Consider the following 24,976-nt stretch of genomic DNA (forward strand, 5'->3'; position numbering starts at 1 on the left):
CTTTCGCACAGATTAGGTATTGTCATAATGTACTTGTTCAGTTGCGTCGCGGCTTGCTTTACAAGCTGTGTCAAGATCTGGTAAGACTGTGATCTCAGGTACTGCCATTCTGTATATGTGTTTGTGATGTTCTGTGTGGGTGTGTGTGTGCGCGCGTTTGGGTGTGTTTGATTATCCCTTACAGCCTCTAAGGGAGCCAGATTCATTCTCACTCTGATAATGAGGGAGAGACTACCAATGCCCTCAAGTCATTTCTCCTCTTCTTCCTGTTGCATCCGGCTGCTTTTCTTTCTTTGTTGCCTTTACCTTTTTTTTTCTTATCTGTATAATCTGTCTGTTTTGTCACGGCTCCGTCTGTCTTCTCTAAGCTTTCTATCCACTTTCGTTGCATTCATGCATCAGTGACATCACTTTAGGCTGACTGGACCATGTTTGAGTCACTCTCTGTTTTTATGTAATAGATTTAAATGCTTGCTGACCATTTTTCATCAGAGCGGTCGATGGCTGACTACCTCTGTGGACCACATTGCTGGCAGCTCTGTTTCTCCCCACAATAGCCTTACTTATCCCGCATCAATACTCCGATGTGTTGTATATTTGCCTGGTTGCTCAAATGTCCAGTCGCAGTGCTTCTTCTTACCCAACTTTCCCTGTTTATTCTACTGGGAGTGCAAGACAAGTGTGAGGCACAGCAGTGCATCCATTAATTTTATACCAACCTCTCTGTCGTTTCCACTCCTCTCCATCTCTCCCTCTTGCTATCTCTGTTTTCCAGGTGACTGAAGTGGAGATTGACATTGCAAAGGCCTTTTAGGAGGCCCTTCCATCTCCCTCCCGGCTTCCTTCTCCTCCCTCTCCTCTGCGTCCATCCCCCCCGAATCCTGACTCCTATACCCCTGTACCCCCAACATCAGCATGGATTTGAAGGACCGCCGACACCGCTCCCTGACTAGGGGTCGCTGTTCCAAGGACTCCCAGTACAATACCTCCTCTCTGGATGCAGACGAATGCCGTGTGCCCACCCAGAAATCGTACAGCTCCAGTGAGACTCTGAAGGCCTTCGATCACGACCAGAGGCTGCACTATGGGGGTTGTGTGACTGACCTGGTTCACCATGAGGCTGACGAATACGCAAGACAAGGTGGGTTCATGGAGGGAAAATAACCTTTCGACTACATATTTCGCTGCATACATCCATATGGTGCAGGAAATCAACTTCAGATTTCATGATGTCGAAAGAAATAAGTTCTGTAGTTCTTGATGCCATTTAGATAAGAACATCAATATTATCTATTTGAAGCTACCACTACCATCCAATCATGTACATTTTAAGCAGTGACACATTGTGGGCCGACCCATGAGGTCGATGGTATTGAATCGAATGACTTTACCAAGCTCTTCCGTAAATATGGATTGTTAGGACCCACCTTGGCTTCTTAGTTGGGTGAGTGAACATGGAGTCAGAGCCCACTTCATTCCCTTGAGCTTGTTTGAAATGTGAAAATGTGTAACAAAACAGCGATATTAGTCTGGTAATCATCGTCATTGCATTACCTTCATTTCTCACCCTGCCCACTGTTGCATCTTATTATATTTGTAAGTCATTGAAAACTCATTGTTTCTACATTTTTGTTTCTGAAAGGTTTTTTGTTTACAGTACATTGTTTTTCTGAAAGCCGCCATTTACGCGCACATGTGTGGAAGGTTTATTTACTACAGCTGTTGTTGCGCAATAGCAGCATATTCGCCATCTGCATGAAGACGGGGCTCAGGCGCATTCAAAAAGTTGTGTTTTTGCCAATTTCCACAGAGTCAGAGTGTTTTCAAAAAGTTGGGAGCCATTTCCAAAAAGGTCCATTTTCATTGGCTCCAAACACCGTTGTCATGTAAACAGACACTCAAAACAAAACATAAAGGAGACATTTTCACATGAATACGTTGTTGTGTAAACAGGGCTGTAGTTTCCACAATTCTTAGTTGATGGCTGCAGTGAGTCGCATTGACCACGGTCATTTGCTCATGGCTACTTTTGAAACAAATGAGTCAACCTTGTCCAAACATTTAAAAACCTCTAAACCTATCTGAACCTCTGGATTAAGGATTAAATCCGAAGGTAAAAAAAAAAAAAACAGCTTAGAGGTGTATTCAGTTTGGTGTGTTGGTTGACCAAGGGTAAAATGAACAGTGAAGATAGGTAAAAAGACTAATTGCTATTCCTAATTTGTCCACTGGCGGTGGCACTGTTGATCAGTGATGCTGTGATTCAACCTAAAAAAATACATGAAAGCTAATGACATCATGCGTTTTGAGAAGCAATTAGCTGTGGGCTGTTTTTGAAGAGAAACACTGTAGAGGGTACGATTTTAGCACTTTCTATTTTTAAGAAATTATTCATATTGTAGTAAAAGGTTCATAATATTTTCCAAATGTCATGAGTTTTTTGGGGGGTTTTTGCACTGAAACTAATAGCAAAGTTCAGAGTTGTTGATGTATAAAGGGTGATATAATCTCATTTTACTGGTTTAGTAGTATAGATGGCTATCCAAAGCTGAGTTCCCATTTGGTTTTGTTTGTCTCTCACTTCTCAGTCTTTGTGCTTATCAAAGTCACGTGATGGTCTTTTATCATCATGCCAATTTATTTTTGAGTATTATTCTGACCTGAATTTTAAATCAACATGGCCATATCAAAGGTAAATTACTGTCAGACTAAATTTCACCAATCATTTCAACTGTCAGTTCAGCTGAATACAGGCAAGAGTCGTGATGATATATCTTCAGGTATTCCAATATCATGTAAACAATTTCCACTGCATGCGACTGACCTTGGTGCATGCGTAAAAGGTCTTCGGTTGTCAGCTACATTTAGGCATGTGGTGTTTCTTGCACAGCTTCTGTAGAGAGCTGTTAATATAATCAGAAGTCATAAATGCTGCACTTTGCAGCAGAGGACCAAAGGAAGCCTTTAGCAAGGCTGTCATAATGAACTTCTGTAACCCCCGGTGAGCAAGTTAGCCGATAGGCCGATAGGTCACTTCCAAAGGGGTGGGCTGGCTCTCATAGCTGTGTCTTTTAACTGGTTCTGTGTGTGTGTGTGTGTGTGTGTGTGTGTGTGTGTGTGTGTGTGTGTGTGTGTGTGTGTGTGTGTGTGTGTGTGTGTGTGTGTGTGTGTGTGTGTGTGTGTGTGTGTGTGTGTGTGTGTGTGTGTGTGTGTGTGTGTGTACAGTTGTGTATATTGCAGAGGGACATGAAACAGGCAGTATTGATTCTTTGCTGGTGAAAGGAGTCAGACTCAATGGGATTGATCTCTGCTAAGCTCTGTTTTCTCTGCATGGACACAGACAGGAGAGGAAGCCAGCTCCGAGCAATACAACATAACAGTGCAGGAAACGGTAGAAAAACACAAGAAGGTGGAAGAATTGTCCGTGTGTGTGTGTGTGTGTGTGTGTGTGTGTGTGTGTGTGTGTGTGTGTGTGTGTGTGTGTGTGTGTGTGTGTGTGTGTGTGTGTGTGTGTGTGTGTGTGTGTGTGTGTGTGTGTGTGTGTGTGTGTGTGTGTGTGTGTGTGTGTTGACAGGTCCTAGATGGTATTTTCCAAATGCAATATCTTCATTATTGCGTGAAAAGGTAACCTGCGTGTTTTCAAGAAATTTGAGAAGTGGATCAATCTGACAGTAGTTTGAAAAGGGAAAAAAATGTGGAATGGCAGTCGTGAAAGAAATAGCTTTAAAAAAAAGAAAGAAAAGAATACAACAGAATAACTTAGTTTTTCAGAGGCAATGGTAAAAACAGAAAATGGAGGATTGATTGGCGGATTGGATGAAAGACTGGAAGTCAGCGATGTGTGCTGTTCGGACACACTCCAATGCTGCACCGAGCTGACCTCACACCAGGCGATAGCTGGTCGATACCACAGTCCTCTCAGCCTATCGGTTCCCTCGAAAGCCCAGAGCCACAGATGCATCGTGGGAAGTGTGGCCACAGGAGACCAACAGTGTTGCAGCACCATATGGACTGTGACACTACGGGAGGAGGAGTGGTGCTGGAAGGATAGAGAAAGAGAAGGAGTTAGAGTGAGAAAGACATAGAGAAAGAAGCAGCAGATGATAGTTGTTTTTTTTTTTCTCCATTTTTCAACTAGATATTTTTATAACCAGTACACTAGAGATAAGAGAAACAGGGTGTTATTTTGCATAATTTGTCATACGAGGAAGACTAATATGAGTAGACTGCTTTATTTTCTTTACCAGTAGCTACTTTAATTGGACATGAGGGAGACAGCACTCACATAATTCTTTTTGTATTTTTTCGAAGCGCTAGCAAATGGTTTGAAGGAGACATTTGGTCTCTGAACTGACCTGCAATATTAGTTATTAATGGTCGATGTGGCCACACTTGAAAATATGATTAACTTTGATTAAATTATAATGATGTTGTTCTTTTGGTTGGGCGAGCCATCTTGAGAATTTTTATCTTTTGTCTTTCACCGAGAAGTTTTGAGGTCACCCAAAGCTATTCTCAGATTGTTTGCTTTATAATGATTGTGGAGCATGAACCAATTTACTGTTCTGTGATGTGTTAATGCATATTGATGTGCCCTAACAGGTGTCATTACGTTCATGTGCTGAGATAAAAAATGTCTGAATTCATGCATGGGTGGGACTCTCGTACCTACTGAGCATGTGCACTAATAAATGCGCATGGATTATTTGTGCTTTATATCTTCAGACCCTATTCATAGACCTGTAGTAGCTGCGAAAATGTTCTGCTTGTACTAAAATTCATGATTTAATATTAATCTGGTTGCACTTGCTTCTGAGGCAAATGGGGAAGTATGAAGTTATACAGTGAAAATTATTGGGAGTTAAACAGATGTCCACAGAATGTGTCCTGAGCCATGACTCTTGGAAGCGATTGTTTGGGGGGGAAGAAACTTCACTATTTACAATCTTTACCAAAATCTAGTTTCAAAGGTTTTTGTGTTTTTAAAAAGTACACACTATCAATTTTTGTGATCATGCGTTCAAGTGGCTCAAATACATTGTATTCTTAAAATAAAAAAAACAGTTGTGCTCCGGTCGTTCCAGTTAGAATACCAGTTCCAGTGCCCTTTTATACAAAGTTACAGCTCTGTGTATTATGTACCACACAATTATAAATTGCCATCTTTGATGATCTGTGCACATTTTCTCAAAACTCAAGCTTGCATGGCTACTTTTATCTGTAATATACACTTTAAGGTTCTCTGAAACTACCAACTGACATGTTTTAATGTATTCAGTTAGCTTTGTTCTGCTTACTTTTCACCACAAAATTACCACTCAGATAAAGATTTGATAAATAGTTCCAATCAAAGTTGTGCTTTTGCAAACGTACAGCCGCTTCCAACATTGACAGAAATAATTGACCATCTTAAAAGTTTGCTTTGCAGTTTTCATCCATGTATCTTGCATAGAGTAAAGTTATGTTCATCATTAGTTTCTGGACTTTTGATTTAGTGAACTCCACTCTTTGATTATGCTCATTTATCATTAGTAAAGAAATATTAAGTCCTCCCAGCAACTGCAGTTTCAGAGTACATTGACAATTCCTCATATGCTACATAGCTAAGACATAAACAAAACATTACCCCAACAAGTAATTAACCAGCCAATGTGACTACACCATCAGGCTGAATCAACGAAGAGGAACGTGAAAGAACTCCGTCTGATTGTTTCGCTACCAGAGTGCAAAGAAAATCTATTACCGGGTGCAATTATGAAAATATATTAGATAATTTTAAATAAATCCTTCATTTTCGCTCTTTATTTTGCAGTTTTGGTAAACTAGCTGTCCCAAATGGCTCCTTGAAGATATTGATAAAGTGGGTTTGGTCGTGTCTTCCAAGAGACCCCCCACTTTCATTGGATCACAACATTGCTGCTTCCCCCATTACACACTCATTACCTTGGCTGCTTGGATAAGCACAGCACAAATAACACATTCTTTCCTCAACATAACATGCAGCCGCCTGGAAAGCTCATTACAAGTGTTCACTGTTTAACGCCACAAAACAACATTTTCAAAAACATCAGTGATCCTAATAAGGCACATTCTCATTCTCAAGTCTCTTTCTCACATTAAAAAAAAAAAAACAACCCTGAAAAATCAAAGACACATTTGTTGGCTTCAGTTGACACATAAAACTGTAGCTGATCTCATTTCCTTGTCATTTTACTTTGGAGGTTTAGTAAGCTGCATGAATCACTGCTAAATCAGATCACATGACAGAAATATAAATATAACAAAAGTGTAAACTCAAATACATCACTGTGAGCAGTCAAGCAAAGCACATTACCCTGTCCTGTCTTAACGCAGCCTCGCTTTGTTTGCACATTGTCATTCACTTCTCTGTCTTTCTGATCCTTCAGCCTGTATTTTATGTCCTCCTCTAACCCACAATCCGTCCAGCAGCACCTATTTAGCACCTTCCAGATGTGTACCATCCCAGGAGGTCTACCTCTTGACATGTGTGGAAGCGCTGGCCTTTTCCTTTTGGGGGTATCTAAATGAACCCCTCTACATTCTCCTCAGCCCCCAGGGCTGAAATCCACACAGAGGACCCACCACCCACCTGCCCACCTTCCTGTCTGGACAACACTCAACATCATCTACTGTCTCTTCTCAGCTTCCCGTCTCGTTCTTACTTTCGCTTATGTGTTTTTCTGCTCTTCTCTCACACCTTTCATATCTGCTTTCTCCGTCACATTTTTCTCTTTCTCTCACCCTTGCTGTTCCTATATTGTTGCTTTAGTGGTCATATCACACCATTGTTATGTTAAAGGCTCTCGCGATGGATTTGACAATGAGCGCACAGGGTGCGTCTTCATTTTTGATTTCGCACAGGCTTCGGGTGCTATCTGAGCTCTATGTATTTGACCTGGTGTTATCAGAATGAGCGCGTTCAAGCTTAAAGAGCTACGGGGTACATTCAGTAAAGCCTTATTTCACTCATTTTGCACTGCCTTTCTTGATTCGATGAAGGAGGAGAGCAGCCAAGGATTGCTTTGTCCGAAAACTCAGCCTCTCATACCCTGGCATGATCGACTTTTCCGTCTTCATTCAAGACCAAGAGGCAGTGAAAATGCACGGCTAGGTGGTGGCAAAGAGGCTTTATGCTATAGAGGCGGCATTCTTTGTTTCATCAGTCCTCTCTTCATTCTTTAGGGACGCTTCCAAGTGTCTGCAAGAACAGCGTCAACCAGCAGAAACCTCTCATAATGTGTCCTCTTCTGCAAGATTCAGGGACTGAAGCACAGCCTACAGAGAAAGCAGCTTCCCATGTGACCATGTTTGCAAAATCCTCCATGAAAAGATGAAAGGACCGCATGCATGATAACTTTGATTAAGTCTATTATATAATGTAAGTGTGAAGTCTTTGACTATTTTAAGTCTCTTGTGAGCATGAGGTTTGTCTTTACAGTGGCTACTATCTCCTAAGATCTCTTTCAATTTAGAGTGTTTTGACATTACACTCCTATCATAGTGTCAGATTAACCGTGGCTGTTATCTTATGGCTCTTGACCGCCAAAGCTTTACGTATCCTTTAGCAGAAATGAAAAACCATATAGCTCATAGACCCACTTCAATCTATCTCACCCACAAGTTTTCTAACTTGCAGTTCCAGCTGAACTTCAGGCAGCTCCCTCAGGAACTACAAACAAGTTTATGAAACACTTTTTTTTTTTTATATGCAGAACTCCCAATGACTCGTAAACAGGCTTTGATGTGTAAAATGGGCTGAGTTTCCCTTTAAGACAAACGTTTGGTGGGTGCACAGACGTACCCGCATGTTTGTGTCTTTCACCACTGCAGAGACCCAGTGTGTCATTTCTGGTCGAGGTGCCTCAGGTCCTCAGGGCCTCGAGCTTCCAACAAGTACAATTGTTGATAGCCAGTGGGAAGCCAGTGAAGGTTCTTGTCCTTGATGCTTTCCCGAGGACTTCTTCTTCCTGGTTGTCTCTTGAACAGCGGTGGCTTGAATTAGGGGAATAGCATGTACCTACCACATGTTCACCTCCCAGTGATGCTTATTGCTTGCAGCGGCTGGTGACATCATGTGTCACAGACGGAGCACAAGTCTGCTCGCAGCCTTTCACGGCCCGACAGTGTAGCCGACAGTGACAAGGGCTGCAGTGCACAGGGACGTGGGATGCTGAAAAGTGAGAGAAAACAAGTGCAAAACTCCACCAAAAAAAAAAAGAAAAAGAAAAGAAAAGGCAAAGCAAAATCAAGAGTGTGTGTTTTGTATTTGTCTCTGTGTGTGTTCATACGCACCAACCCGTGTGTATCCATGCATTCCACTGGGTAACAGTCAACCTGGACTGCTGATGATCAAAGAGAGAACAAAGCAGCTGCATGCTATTAAAAATAAATGGCGGTGAGATTAAATACAATCCCTCCCCTCTTCCTCCAATCCCTCTTTATCTTTGTCTTCTCCCTGGCATTCTGTGCCTCTGCCAGCTGCTGACACTCAAAAGCATCCCGTAGCTGCAGCAATAGAGCAGCAGAGTTGCTGAAGAATATCCTGGGGCTGATGCTGCTCCACTCCTCCAGTCCTCAATGCACTCCCACTCACCCCATCCCAATACTCACTCTTTTAGAACGGAAACTGCTCTTGTGGGTTTGGATATGTGGCCTCTACACATGTGAGTAGGTCCTTAAAGGGGGCTATAACTCAGAGGAACATCTGGTCCAACATTTGGCACTTATAAACTCACACTCAAGCTCCTGTACATGTCAGAGGGGCCCAGTTTACCAACTCACTTTGGCTCTTTACCCTGCATTATGAATTTCCCTGCATTTTTTTTTTGTGTGTGTGAAGGAGTAAAAGTGATTATTAGTTTTTTGGCACGGAAGCGCAGGTCTGCCACCACCTGATGTGCCCTTGAGGCTCATTCTCTAACATCACAAGCCGAAATATACTTGAGCTCATTTTGGCGAATCCTGTCTGTGCTGTAAAAGTGAAGGTGCTAGCTATTAGCAGTGATGTTGGCACAGGTGCATGCACACACTCGCATGCAAACACTGGGTAACAAATGAGACAAATAATAGGAAGAGGCCGGGGAAATGCATGCTGGAGGTGGCAGCTATTTAGCACCGATCCTGGCTCTCATTCATAGATATAGACACACACACACACACACACACACACACACACACACACACACACACACACACACACACACACACACACACACACACACACACACACACACACACACACACACACACACTGGGCAACAGACAAGACAATTAATTGACAGAATCCAGGGAAATGCATGCTGACATCTGCAATTTTCTTAGAACAAAAATCATTTATCAGACGATTTTCTGTGGGTTTTTGTGTGAGTTGAGTTAATCTATGTTTACTATGTAATGACCCTTTTTGACTCTGCTTTGGCAGCTTTTGATAAATGAGGCAGATTGTAAATGTCACTGTTATCAAGTGTTATTTTTTTTTCTCTCCCTCAGCGGAGTCACTTGCTTCCTAGGCTGTAATTAAACATGTTCCCCAGCAACAGAATTTGAATGTGTGTATGCGTCGCGTTACTTATACAAGCTTATGTCTGCATTGATGTTGCTTTCTGTCCTTGTTTTGGTGACACAAATCAGAACAATCCAGTACAATAATTGGTTTCGCTACTGATATTTCTGCATGAATAAAATAATCTTCAAACACTATTGGATTAACATGGAGATAAAGACACACAAATAATGATGAAATATGTTTCACAAATGGTATGACCACATCTGAATATATGTGAGGGAGAGTAGATGGTTTGATGTGCAAAAATATAAATTAAGAGATGATGCAAAGAAAGCCATAAATAAGTTTTATTTTCCCTGGATATATACACGGTATGAGGCAAATATACCTTATCTCTACTCAGTGTCATTGAGTCACATATTATTCTTTATGCAAAGGACTTTGTTTTTTAGGCCATTGCATTCAATTCTTCTGCTCGCTTAGGATGAAAATGAATTTTTAAACATTTACACAGCTGGTGCAGAAATGTAAGATTTGTCCCCTGGTGCTCATTTTCCACTTTGTCATTCTGGGGAAACATTAGACATCCTAGAGATCGCAAACATATAATTAATCTAGCGCCGCTGTGCTGGACCACCCTCTAGAAACGCCATGTGACAAAACCATCAAGATAAACGTGGCGCTAAATGCTAGCTTTGTCATAATCACTCTTCACTGGCAAAAAAAAGAAAAATGGGCTCTCTTTTAAAGTCATCTATTTTTCATCAACTTTAACCTTGCAAATCTTTGTCCCTTTTAGTCGCCGTCTTGACATTTTAATTGATATTGTCTGTGAAGCACTTTGCAGTGCTGTTTTGAAAAGGGCTCTATAAATAAAGTTTATTATAAATAATCTCTTTTCTGAGGGAAGGTACAACCGTATGAAGCATAATAGCTGTTGCTGTGGTTACGTGCAGTTTAAAGTGGTGCTGCACAGTTCGTGCAGTTTTTTTTTTTCGTTTCTTTTTTTTCTTTAGGGAATGAATCAAATTCCTCATTGAACACGTCAGTGCCGAGTTACTACTGACTCTGACACCAAATGTAGGGTAATTTAGTGTCTTATGGTTTTTATAATAGCTAGCTCCTTTTGTGTGGTTTTAAATCAGCTACATCCTTGAAAAAATCTTTCTTTTTTACTGTTTCATTGAAGTTGTGGGGGTGTTGGAACCAATCTCAGCTGACAACGGGTGAAGGGCAGGGTACCTCCAGGACAAGTGGTCAGTCCATCACAGGGCTAACATGGAGAGACAGACAGTCTCTTTCTCACACACACACACACACACACACTCACCCACCCACCCTCAGTGAATTTAGAGACATCATTTCACCAAATACTGAACTGTGTCAGGACACCAGCATATTCAGGTAAAAAGAAAATTGGAGAAGATGAAAACTCAGAAAATATACGCCACCATGAAGTGTCCCACTGTCGATCATCTGAAACAATGTTGTCATTATATATAAGTGCTGTCAGTCGATTAAAAAAAAATTAATTGCACAATTTTCTGTAATTAATTGCGATTAATCGCTTTGTTTTTCTACTGAAGACGGAAGCTTGTAATGGATATTTATTCTGGAAAATCCACGGGTTTAATGTTGACTCAATACAAAGAGACTATATTTAAATTAAAAAAATATTTTTATAATGTGCTTTTAGCTTTTGGTGAAACTGTTTCTCTCCATGAGTAGTAAAATAATAAAAACAAACAATTAATAAACATCTAACATTAAGTGTGTGTGTGTGTATATATATATATATATATCTTGCAGTGGGTGCAGCTCAGCACAGACCTGGTGGCGGTGTTTTTGGATCTTGCAACATGAGTTAGATTCATGTTTAATTGCTGATAATTGATGCTAAAATTTGGTTTGCCCTGTGGAGCCACTTTATGTATTTGCAGCTTAATTCGTTGGTAGTGCTCTCTGTCTTTGCAAGCTCTTTTTTTCCTTTTCCTTCACTTTTCAAAAGCCACATAGCATTGTCAGATGGGAAAGTCTCTGTATTTTTGTCTTATTGTCTGTGTTTTCTGAGGTTGCTGTATGCTTAGTACCCAATGCCCCGTAATCATATGCCTAAAATTCAAAACGCATATTTGTCAGACGCATGCCAAAGACCAAATACTGCGATGCCAGAACACACACACACACACACACACACACACACACACACACACACACACACACACACACACACACACACACACACACACACACACACACACACACACACACACACACACAGATGTTTTAATGCCGTCTGGGGATAATATATTAAGTGTCACCATAAACTCAACCAAACTAAACGTACTCAAATCCTCACTTTTATCAAGCCTAAAGTTTGGATTTTTTTTTTTTTTTTTTTTTTTTTTGATAGTTTCAACACAAAGACTCCTGGTCCCCATAATGTGAGCTTGTGCAAAGCTCACGTCTATGAGCTTGCACACAATAAACATTGACAAACAAGTGTGCACCATTCTTCCTGAGATCCATTCACCAACACATTTCCTCATGTACCATGATACATATCTAATTTTCTATGAGAAAAGTATATGCAGTATTTGCTTCCCACTTTCTGTGGACCTCAAAAACAAAACAAAAAAGTGATGCATTTTTTGTTTTGCTACCACTATGACAAAAATGTGTATCTCTTTCAAAGTTCAAAATGTTTTAACATGATGATATAATCTATACATTAAGTATGTGTGTCGTATATTAATCAACAGAATCAACAGGCTCAACCCAACAGAAAGTCAACGAGCAGTATGACGCTCAAAAACATATTTACATCGGATGTTTTTTTTACATGTTCTCTCCATGTCTGCCACTTTAACTTAACCAGATTTCTGAACATCCGGCGACTTTATTGACTTTTCCGTCACTGTGAGTGGAGTACTGTCGTAACCAGCAGTCCAGTCAACTTTGGCTCCCTCTTCATGGATGAGTGGTGTTTCACTGCTGCGAGCTACACCTCTCAGTGACAAGACCTCCTCCGGAGTGCATGGTGTTGTGTCATGTCCTGTCATGTCCCGTCCAACCCAGGCTGCTGTCTTCTGGGCAGGAGTGGAACGAGCCCAGGACTGGACGACATTTGTCACACCTATTTCCATCTCCTCATTAGGAGGTGCGAGGGCCCCTGTGGGTCGAGCGAGAACCAAAAGATCTGATGTCATCTGAGAGATGTGGGAAGTGTTTGACCACGACACTGTTTTTGGGGCATATCTGTTAGGTCGTTACTGCCCTGCTAATGGTGGCGTTAATGACACACCACATGTGATGGGATGTGTACGTCAGTGTGGGACGTACATTTGAGAGGTTGACTGTCAGTGAGGGCTGTCATAACATATCATTTACAAGGCCAAGATAACATAACAGCTTGTGATTGCCATTCAATAATAAGGGCAAGAAAAGAAAAATAAGAAACAGAAAATGGATGTTGGGACATTTATCAAAGCAACAAAACATCCATATGCACATTGTATTTATTTATGAAAACCACTATTTAGGTTTTATTTGGTTGAAAACAAAGCTCAGAATTCAGCCCGACATGTCCATTAAAGCCAGAATTATTCTTTTTTGAAGAATTAATATGAGTGTAAGGCTTTGTTTACGTATTATAAAGAGCATATTTTTTGTTTTCAGATGTCAGGATTGTATTTTCAAACTTGACAGCATCCACAGATGCAAACAAATTTGTTTTCAATTCCCGCAAAAAACAGTCAAAGAGTAATCTTCTTTTTGAAGGATGAGGGTTTTTCTGTGATGGTCATGAGGCTGATGACAGAGATAAGTTATTTAGACATACAAGGAAAAAAAGCAGTATTAACATAAAAGCCTTTAATACGCTAAATAAGGGATTACAGATTGACTAGAGAGCAGATTTTAATGTCAGATGAATAAAAAAAGCTTAATGTTATTTATGCTGTAGTTGTTTTCTTAACAGATAAGCTGCTAACTCGGTGTATTTGTACAATTATTCATAAAAAAGGACGCATTTGGGAATCATATTTGACCTTATGTTGAATTCACAAATGAACAATCAATACAATTTCTTCACTTTGTTTTTTATCTTTAACGCATTGTGTCCTTGCTGTTTGTGGTTGAAATTTACAATAAGAAATACATAAATCGCTCATTAATTTCTGAGCAGATAGCATACAGCTGGTTTCACAGACAATCAGAAGTTGCATACACTTCATGTTGATAATTGCCAACACTAGTGACCTAAAATGTTTGCCTGCCTATTTGATCAAACAGTATTTTGAAAAGGCTTGTACTAAAAACAAAAAAAGTATTGTCATTCAACTGTAAATATACAGTAAGTGGCAGAGTTTGGCTGCTATCTCGTTGAAAAATCAGGAAGAATAAAATACGTGTAGTGGAGAGATAAATAACGTTTTGTGAAAAACTCACTTTAATCATCCATTGGAGGCATTGTTAATAAGCAACCTCATTTGAGATGTGTGAAGATGACGCCTTCACTTCATTTTACACATAGGTGTACATCATCACCATGGAAACCTTCCTTTTCGAAGCTGTATAGTTGTGTTCTTGTCTGCTACAGTTCTCTTTTTTAGTACATCTGTGCACACATGATTATTAATAGCATATGCAATAATAGCAGCTGCACAACTAATCCCCCAGACTCCAGTCTTACCTCATTCAGACAACAGGGATCTTGAACTTTAACCTCAGTATTACGTGTATTGGAGTTAATGCCAACTGGCTTCCCTTTGCTTTTTTGTCTCTCTGCTTTAGGTGTTTTCATTAAATCCACTATATTGGCATATTGTTTGGGTGCACACAGTACTGCTCCGTCTGGCTGCCTTCTCTGTCTTCATCTTTTTTTTTTCTTTTTTACTGTCCACATCTCCCTGCTGGCAAAAAGTGTTTACCATGACCGAGGATTTCATCAGTCTTCACTACCTCATCTTATGATCCCCTTTTTCGTCATCAGCTTGCCTCACTCTCCATCTTGCTCACTATTTCTTCTTCTCCCCCATCAAGTTAAGAGGAAGCACAGTTTTCTCATCTTCAAACAGTGTAGCACAGCAGCTGTCTGTGCAAAGTAAACTGGGAATCATTTTTCATTGCTTTGACGAAAAGTGAATTCAATGACATGGTCTTTCCAGTTTTATGCAGTTTTTTTCTTTCACAGCAGTTGTTTCTGGTCTTTATCTGAAACACATTGTGTGTGCTTACCATACTCTGGTACGATTTGTGTTTTTTTTATTGATCGAGAAAAATGTCCATGGGAGTGTGATTTCACAAAAGATGACTAAAGTCTCTAAAGATACGCAAGATGAACTTGAAGCTTCTATTATTCGACTGCTTTCATTTGAGTTTATAATGTTACTTACAGTATGGGGCAGTTTGTGTAATGTCTCTTCCTATTGATTGAAGTCATTCACTAAAATAGATCATTTGCTTTGGCAGAAATCACTTACATGAGAAAAAATTTGCGGCGTGAGCTAATCCTCTAATAACAAACAGTAATGGTATAGCTGTATGACAATGAACCAGCCGTAAGAAATTGTGTCACCGATAGCCCAACGGGCAAACATGACATTACATCACAACCCAGATGTGCCATTGGACTACTTTTAATCAATTTCCACATTAACCATTTGCATTTTAACTTAATGTTTTTGGTTGAAACATATAACATTTTGGGTGTTGAAGCCACTGGAAGCACAACCTTTTTAAAACAGCTCCCAAGGTTGGTCTTTCTCTGTGTGAACGGGGACATTTTCACCTTTTCTGAAACACTGCGTATGTGCACCACAGGCCCAGTGAATGGTTCTTCTGCACATACTGTATGTGTGTTGATAGACAATGATAACAATGGATTCCTCCAGAGTGTCATCATTCCCAATCCACATTCTCCTGGGACTTTGTAGTTTTATAGTTGACAGTCATCTGTAATAGCAATCCGACTTGGTCGTCTGTCGATACGAATGTCTGTGTATTCGCCATTGTTCATGTTTATAGGGGATTGTTCTCTGTACGCATGCATGTGTGGTTTCATTACAAAAACAAACAACTGCGCCAGCACGTGGCCTGTCATGCTAGCTACACCGTTTTCAGTGTTTCTGCCATTACTGTGTCAGCAAAGATTGTTTTCAAAACATTACTGTGAAAACACAAAACCTTTCTGAAACGAAAACGCAAAATCGTTGCGTTTTCACTTGAAATATTGCTGTGTAATTGCGGCCTCAATCTACAGATTTTAATTTAATGGACAATGTGTTGTTTTGCCTTTATGTTAATTAGCTGTAATATTCATCCTCTTGGTTAAATCTCTGTGTGATGACATTGTTGGCACTTAGAAAATGTGCATTTCTATTTTATATGTATATATTAATTTGCGGAAAATGAATGTACTAATTAAACATGCAGGACTATTACTACAACTTTATTTCCTTCTATGTATTTATTTATTTATTTCTGAACATGTACACAAAAAAGTATAGCCTATGCTGTTTTATTTTTTTGTTAATGATCACAGACATAAGATAAGATCCTGTGTGTTCACGTGAATTCCCCTGTTTTATCCCTGGAAGGCAACTTTGCAACTGTTATAGTGAAGATGGAGTGTTTTAAGCAGCCATTTAGTGTTCTGAGTGGGACAATCTATATTGTAGTTTCTCGTGTGTGGAGTCAGCTGTGCAAATTCTTTGAAAAACTACTGTGTAATCAATCTGTAATCTTCTTTCCAATGTCATAATCCAGCTTTGCTTTGTTTTCCTTTATTGTTTTAAATAGTGCATTGAGCAGCTCAGTGCTTTGGTAGGATGTGCATGATGATTTGCACTGAGAGAGCAGAGCGACAGATTGCGTGACAGATTATGGGAGACAACAGAGGGGATCCTCAGCAGGGATTTGATCCCAGGGGAGCAGGAATATGTGTGACCCCCTGAAAGTTCAGTCGCAACTACTAAATCGTTCCCACTTTGCCGTCTCCACTGTTCGCCTGTCTCTTCGCTGTCTTTCTCTCTTGTATCCGTTGAAACGTTTCTCCACTCAAGCACGCCTTTATTAAGACTGACTATACATGTACATTTTATTGCCCCAAAATTCATATAAAAGAAAACACAAAAGACAAGTTCATTTTCTTCAGGGATACTAAAGTGCAGTGCAGATGAGGTTTGAATTGGATGCAAATGAAAATGGAAAATATTAAGAAGCTACGCATTTTGGCTGCTATTAGTCACAAATTCCAGAATTTTCTTAGATGTGACAAAGAAAATAAGGCTTTTACTGTTATTAGCCATAATTTCAGCTATTTCAGGGAATTGTTGGAGAACCGGCCGTGCACAGTTGCGTTTGCCTCCTGATTTTGATGCATCCTCTTCAAAAGGAACAAATCAGTTCACTAGATGAGCACTTCAGAGCAAATCAGAACTTGTTCCGAACTCGCTCTATACCCTGAATGCTTTAAAATGATGTGTCCGAGGGTGGCCAGGTCTGTAAACTTTTGGATCAGGAAAAAGCAACATAATTGCAGGCAACGAAACCTGCGAGCCCCGTCGCCTTTACATCCTTCACAGAATTACACGGTGGGATGAGGAAAAGTCAACCAGCATAATGCAGAGTCCTGCTGCCTATACTTTGCCTGTCAAACTGCTAACAAGCACAAATGATTTTTTAATGATAGGCCCCTCTATCCCACAAAGCTGTCTACTCACAAACAGTCACACTCACACACATACGCTGCACAGCGCACACATTCGCTCCCACACACATACGTAATGAGTTTTATCAAGGGAAGTACATTTGGTTTAATGGATCACTGCCAATGCTATACCCGCTCGCTCTATTGTAACGCTGTAAGTTCCAGCGAGGTGCCTCTATTCCCCCCCTTGTCACATATTCTCATTTTGTATTTGCTTTTTTTTTTTTTCTTCTGTGAGGTGCACAAATACTCCCAATAATGATCTATCTCAGGTACAGGAAACTAAAGTTACCACCGAGACACAACAAGCAGCTTCACTCATGCAGTACTTCAACCAAACAATGGGTTTTAAATATAGTTTGTCGCATTTGAAATTTCGGTGTGCTCTCTTTAGGGTTGGGACGACAATGAAATCTGATAGGAGAATTAGATCTGCTTGGCTGAAGGCTCATCAGATGGTAAAACACTGCACAGAGGTTTATAACATAATGAGGAAGGCTTTTACAGCTTTGGAGAAGTATCATGGTGACAATCACTTTGTCTTTCCTCATGATGATGATTAAGAACAGCAGAAAGCAATCTGCAAGGGATGTGCACCTGTGCATGCATTTGATTAGGGCAAGCTGCAACAAACAATCCTGTATAAACACATATGTCAATTGCTAAACCCTGTTTGATTTTGTAATGAACTTGGAAAATGAAACATTAAATGTCTATGAAAGGTAGTGAAATAACATTGAAAGCCCTACAAAAGTAAGCATTTCCAATAATGTATTAAGATATGTGTTATTTGTGAGTGGAAGAAGTACACCCATGGCCTGAAAAGCTATTGCAGCAGATAGAAATACATTCTTGAAGTTGTTTTCCATCTGTAATCATTTGCCAGATGTGAGCTCGCTGAACCTCTTGACCACTGTTTCAAGTCATTCAGTTGAAGATATTGGAGGGCTGTCTTGTTTGTAGTGCATGTTTCAAATCTCTCACAACAATTCACTCTGCTGCACATTCAGCCTATTTTTATTGTGTGAATGATTACATTATCATCTTTTTCAGCCATTACATGGCATATGTGTTGGTCTGCTTTGAGTTGGTATTTTGTTGAAAGGTCCACATTTTGTTTAAAATGTCTAGACAGATATCTTAAAGTTACTCTACCAGATAAAACCTTTAAAATATACTTCCCATTAAAAGGCATCACTTCTTCACAGAGAATTTACCAATACACAAAAACAAGACCATTACCTTTGATTTCCAACCCTAAATCAAACACAATAATGTCGATATCTTTACAAATGAACTAGAATTTTTTGCCATCAAAGTGTGTTTTGGTTTTGGTAACTGGTGTCATCTTTTGAAACCTGCTGCATGGGTTTGTAGGACATCAAGGAAAGTAACATTTGAAAATTATTGTAAAATTGATCGTTAACGTTTTTACGCTGCGAATCGAGATCTCGCGACAAGAGTGTGCAAACGGGACATTGCTTTGGGATTCTCCTGGTGTTTCTGTGACCTGAGATGTCAACATATCCGGGTATCTTTCACAAAATATAAATGCTGGAAATAAGAGTTTGTTGGAGTGTAATGGCAAATTTTATTTAGAAATGTATCAAGGTATGTCTCAACTATAAAACTACTAAGTCCCAAGAGAGAATAAACTGGGAGTTGTGACATTCTAGTGGCTGCCATTGTTGTTATTGCCCACCTATGTACTTGTTCATGTGCAGAAGAACTGTTTACTATGGCTGTGGTGCACATACACAAAAACAGCATTTTCAAAAAGTTGTTTTCAGTGGCTCCACTTATGGTCATGTAAACAGACACACAAAATGCAATGGAAGTTTCCCGTTTTCACTTGAAAACATTGTGTAAATGAAGCAAAGGTGTCTTTTCCTCAAAACAAGGCCCCTACCAAGTGGAGCAGATGGAAAGATTTGCCTGTACCAGCATTAAACAATCCACCGATTATGTTAAGATATACTGCTGTTATGCATCAGATTAGGAACAGCAACCTTGACAACTGGAAAATAGCAGATTTTTTTTTTATGTTCCAAAAAGAACTCCAATATCAACAAAATAACAAAGCCCACCTTGGTTTGAAAGGGTTAAAGCAGCCAATCCTCCCCAAACCAGAACATTTCCATGGCCATGCTGCACAGTTGGTATGAGGTCGGAGGTGTAAAGAAAGCTTTGACACTGCAGAGCTTTTGCAAACCATCAGTCAGAGTGCTTCACTCTCATACTGATCATCTCTAGTTCTCAACTTGTACTTATTACCATGACCACAAATGTGATCCTCCACATTACATGGTAAAAAACTGTTTTTATTTTTGCTCCTCCACACTTAACTGAGTATACATTTTGACCTAAACTTTGATTTCTCCATTACCACAACCGCACCAAGGCTCTCATGCATTTATTAAGCTTTACCCTTCATCAGTGAGAAGTATTCTGGGAAACATTCTCACTCATGTCTGTACATTATTGCAGAAACACACAAACTTTCTACCTTTGTTTTTTTTAATGATGTGGGCATGGTGTTCAGAAAAAAAACATATTAAAACCCTTACCCTAAAGCCTGAATGTACTTTGCTCACTTTTACTTTCACTGTAACTACTACTTACCTAACTTGTTCACTAAGCTTCATTTTTCCTGAAACCAAGTTGAATAATAATCATGTTTTGACCATTACATTTTATGCTTTTCCTCAATGGAGCGAGTTATTTGTTCACATTATGGAGACAAGCAGGCCATGATGCAAGGATGTGAATACAGGCACGGAATAAATACACTTCCTTGCACACAACACATCAACATTGTTATTCCTAAATCTATTTTGTTACCCACCTTTACCTCCCTCTATAAGTTTTCCTTACACAAGTGAAAAAATACCTCCGCCTTTTTAACATTTTTACCCTCAAACCTAATTTATAAATGCAGCACATTTTTGTTTAAAACACAGATCTAAAAACAGTGATAAACAGTCCAAAAGTCAGAGTCTGTTTCAAATTGTAATGTTTGATTAAAAAAAACAAAAACATTTCAGGATTTAGAAAACACAAGTTTTGACTTTTTTGCTCAACAATCAATTTTTAAGTAAATGTGTGGCATTGACCGTGTTGACTCATCTGTATAAAAGGTCAGCTGACTTTGAGCTTCATACTACAGTACACGTTCAGATTGTAGTCAGGTGGTTTTGAAGCTTTTTCCAGTAAGATAACTTGCTGAGAGTTATAACACGGGTTTAAACAATGGGACCCCCCTTGTTTAAAGATGGCTAGACTTCTCACAGGGCCCAGTGAACCAGACAAGATCAAATGAAACATCCAAAGACAGAAAGTCAGTACATCAATCTATGATCATTGATGGATAAGTACACGTCTTATTTACTTTTGTGTGATAAAGACCACTTGCCAATCAGCAAAAATACTGTTAAAGACCACTGTGGTTTAAGAGGACCAAGGACAAGGAAAAGGCTTTGAGTGGGCTAGACGTGTTAGCACAAAGAATAATTGGACAAATGCACTACTTTTTATGGTTTTATGTAGGAGGCAAACCTTAGAATGAACAATACTGTGATTGGACAAAAGCAAAAATTGAAGGTATTAGTAGAAAGGTTTAAGGCTTGAAATGTTCACCTGTACAGCCACTCCAACTCAACTTCACAACTTCACCCTGAACCAGAAAAAGTATCACTGCGTTCTTCAGAGATATGCTGGACCCCCCCCCCCCCCCCCCAATTTTTTAATCTTCCCAGGGAAAGACGCATACTGCTGCGGGATAATGAGCCCAAACACACCTCAAAGCATTGAAAGAAGTACTTGAAGACTTCACAAGAAGCTCTTTGAAACATGGTTAAATCATGCTGGGACGACATGGATTATCTAGACCCTGCTGTGCATGCATGCACTTCCACAATGAACAGACATGAATATATACCGCCAAAGGCAGCTGTCGATGCTGTGCCGAGCTTAAAACATGCATTAATGTACATTATAGGAGCAAATGTGACAGTGGCAGTGTCATATAGACAGACAGACATTGATTTTATTAGAATGCAGCAGCTCATTTTGCCCCCACATCTGTCATAATATCATGTAACAAACATGCAATTGGTTTTCTATTTGTGGAATAACTGAGATAGATTTTTGTGTCTGCTTCAAGCTCTCGCACCAATCCATCTTTCTTTGAATATACGGTGCATCGGGCTGTGTCTACAGCTGATGGCGATCAGAAGAGATTGGATTTTACATGTGTAATCACTGGTTATGGGATGTTAATTGTACAGAGCGTTGTCCTACGGGATGTAATATTAGAGATTTGTAGCGAGCATGCCCACACACACGCAGGCAGATGCTCTCGTGCAAATACATTTTGATCTTGTGTTACTGTGACCATGTAATGTTTGTTTTGACTAGCTGTGTTTGTAGTCCAATTGCTTTCATTGACAATGCTGATGAGATCTGCATAAAGACTAATGCTGACTGTGACTGTGGAGTAGATTCGTAGGCACTAGCGAGCTATTCAGTTTGGCATTATTTTCTGAAGTTAAAGAACCTGTGTGCTCTGCTCTCTCAGGCCTCCTGGAGTTCTCTCCCGTCCTCCTACGATACTTCATTTCAGGTATGAACTAAACCACTGTAGTTAGATCCTGTTGAGTGCAGCTGTGCTGTAGTGTAAAAGATCAGCAGAGTGCCAACATCCCCAGTGTCTCATATAGTAAAGAAGGTTTCTTTTGTCGTCCTTTCATGATCAGTGGGAGGAAAAGATAATGAAGCAAGGAAGTCGAAGAATGGTAACACTCCCTGATGTCTCGTAGTTCTTGGGTGCCTTAGCACGTGTTTGGAAGCTTGGCAAGCTGTAGCACATTAGCTGAGTCGACCTGTAGAGTTCTTCACTAGCTTGTGCTCTTCAGTCAAGTCCATCTGTTTGTATGAGTAGAAGTGTAGAGCTCCCACCCCGCTCCCTCATGCCTCCTCCTCCACCATTGCTTCCAACACAACTCTCCAGCTTTGGGCAAGGCCGTGAGGAGGAGCTGTGAAGATCCAGCAGACGATTTTCATCTGTTTAATTCCTCTTTCTCTGATTGCGTCCGTACCCCTGATGAGTCACAGTTAACCCAGGCACACAGCTGCGTGATTCCCGGCGCACTGATTCATGCAGCGTGCCGCTACAATGCCAACCTCTCCTCACTCGCCGCTTCCTTTACCCTCCTTCACAAACTGCTAATGAAGTGAATCACAACTGTTTTTTCCCCCCGATCCCTTTACCCCAACAGCTGATGGTGAGCGATTGCATCCACAATACTCTTTTAATTAGTATAGAGAATAAATTGGTTGAGCATGCCTTTTTCCTTAATTGCTTTTTCCTCAGCTTGGATTTAATTGGGCTGCAGCACTGTTTATTGATCTCCTTTGATGTGCTTTAATTTGGATAATTTTATATATTTATTTTAAACGTGACGAGTGGGTTTGTCTTGAGGGGGAGAGCGTTAGGCAGCAGGGCTGGTACTGCAGCAGACTGCGGTACACCCAGCGAGCCTGGGGTCCAGCGTGTGATGGCAACGAGGTGGGGAGATGATCAAACCCAGAAGGCAGCAAAGCAGCTCCACTACAGTCTGAGAGGCCTCAAGTGAACAGCTCTTTGATCTCACATCAGCACCTCATGAATGCCAATGTGGATCTGTAAAGCAAGGGAGGCAGGCTTTCTAAGCCAGTCTTAACAGGCCTACAGGCCAGTTCATTTTCCTTCCAGCAGCTAGTTTGTATTTTGTCCCTGATTCATGCTGCGTCATCCCCCCCCCTCCCTCCTCCTGGCTGCCACAACAAAGCCCAATTCTCATCCTCCGCCTCCATAGTTTCATAATTAGCGTGCTTCTCTGTGTGTGATTGTGGGTTTGTTTTCTAGATTTGTGCGTACGCATTTTCTTGTGCGAGCCTTTAAGGGTACTCGTGTCTTGTTTTAGCACATTTGTGTTATCGTACTCTCTATAATGCATCTGTTTCAACGTTTCCTTCTCTGTGACAGGAGGAAACTTCACCCTGGCTGAGCTGGGCGTGTGTGAGCCAACTCCGCCACCACACCCTGCTGCCGTTCCCTATTGTCCTGACCTAGGTCTCCTCCAGAGGGGGTACTCCCTGAGCGCTGGCTCCGATGCCGACTCGGACCCTGAAGGGCCACTGTCTCCAGAGCGAGCCATCCAGCTTTGGGCCGGAAGAGGAGGGGTGAAGTCCCGCCGCAGTTCAGGAGTGTCCAGTCGTGACAATTCAGCCCTCACCCTGACTGACTCTGAGAATGACAACAAGTCGGACGACGAGTCAGGTAGGAATAAGTTCAGTGGATGAAAAACCTCTGTTTCAACTGAAAATAATTAACGAGGAATTAAAGAATTAAGTTACTTTATTGATTATACTTCTGCATTTGACCCCATCTTGGACTAACTATACATCCCATAGCTTGTGAAACAGAAGGGTGTTTTAAAGGCCTTCTCAGTAACCCACAGTGGTGGTGATTAAGATAGGAACCCACAGTGGTGTTCATTTAGATGGCGATGGTTCACTCAAAATTCATCGTTTTTGTTTCAGAAAATATTTGCATTTGTTTTTGTCATGTGCACAACTGTTTACTAGAATTGCAGTCCACATGTGCAGTACAGTCATTTAAAAAAAAAAATCAACTTTGGAAGCCATTTTTAGTGACTCCCAGCACCATTGTCCTGTAAACCAGTGATTCCCAACCGGGGGTACACGGACCCCTAGGGGTACGCGAGGGTATTGCAGGGGGTACGCAGAAAGATTATAAATTAGCCTACAGTATCCACACACACAAAAAAAAAAATAATACTATATTATATTGTATTATATCATGAATTTTAGTAAGGCCATACGTTTATTTTCCATGAGTAGCAGTTCGTCCACAGTGATTGTAACACTACAATGCACATAATATGAAAAGACTATAAAGTGGCGCGCTTTAAAAAAAAAAAAAAAAAAAAAGGTTCACGTTCTTGCTGCGGGCGCGCACGATTCGCGAAGCTAGCTAACTCTAGCTGCATACCGACTGTAGACATGGATGCATGGCTAGGCAGGAGTAAACGTCCAGCTACCGCTACTGCTACCGTCGCCTCGGACGCAGGCACAGGGGAGCCCAGTGAAAAAAGGAATTATGAAAGACTTATGAAAGACAAGCAAGCGCAAGTGTCTCATTAAAAGGTATGTTTTTACACTCACAATAATAGTTTTATTTAAATGAGCAGTTGGATAGATAGAAAGACAAAGGGTTAAATATAAGTACACATTAAGGCGAATAATCACACACGAGAGAGGGGGTACTTTTCACATGGAAACCAGCTCAAGGGGTACACTGGTCAAAAAAGGTTGGGAACCACTGCTGTAAACGAACAAATGTTACCGCTTTCACTTGAAACCAAAATCTCATGCGGGTGAATCTCTTCAGATCTGTCAGCTGAGAACTGTCAAGCTCTGACTTGTGAATTCGACCAATATTGTTTCATATTTGATGTTTGAAGGTATTGTGACTGAATCTGTGCCAATCTTGGTAAAATCTTAACCCTCCAACATGTGAGACAGTTGGATTTATTGATTGAGCATGTTTGTGATCTGAAGAACAGTAGTTGGGCACCCTCCTGAGAGCCAGCCTTATTTTCATCAAGAGCACTTAGCCAAAGCCCTCTAACTCCAATCCTTTTAAACCACTTATCTGCTGAGATCTCACCACTGGT

The 24,976-nt window shown here is 40.5% G+C and overlaps 1 protein-coding gene across 1 annotated transcript in view; it reads left to right on the forward strand.

Moving 5' to 3' along the window:
• Nucleotides 1-915: 915 nt before the first annotated feature.
• tenm2a (teneurin transmembrane protein 2a) overlaps nucleotides 916-24,976 on the forward strand; it is a gene marked incomplete at its 5' end in the record, with an annotated part of 179,522 nt that continues 155,461 nt past the window's right edge. The window contains 2 exons of the mRNA XM_080502497.1: nucleotides 916-1,141; nucleotides 23,263-23,556. Coding sequence (XP_080358623.1) covers nucleotides 916-1,141; nucleotides 23,263-23,556 — 520 coding nt within the window. The remainder of the gene's footprint in view (nucleotides 1,142-23,262; nucleotides 23,557-24,976) is intronic.

This window comes from Blennius ocellaris (genome assembly GCF_963422515.1).
Source record: "Blennius ocellaris genome assembly, chromosome: 9".
Lineage (NCBI taxonomy): Eukaryota > Metazoa > Chordata > Actinopteri > Blenniiformes > Blenniidae > Blennius > Blennius ocellaris.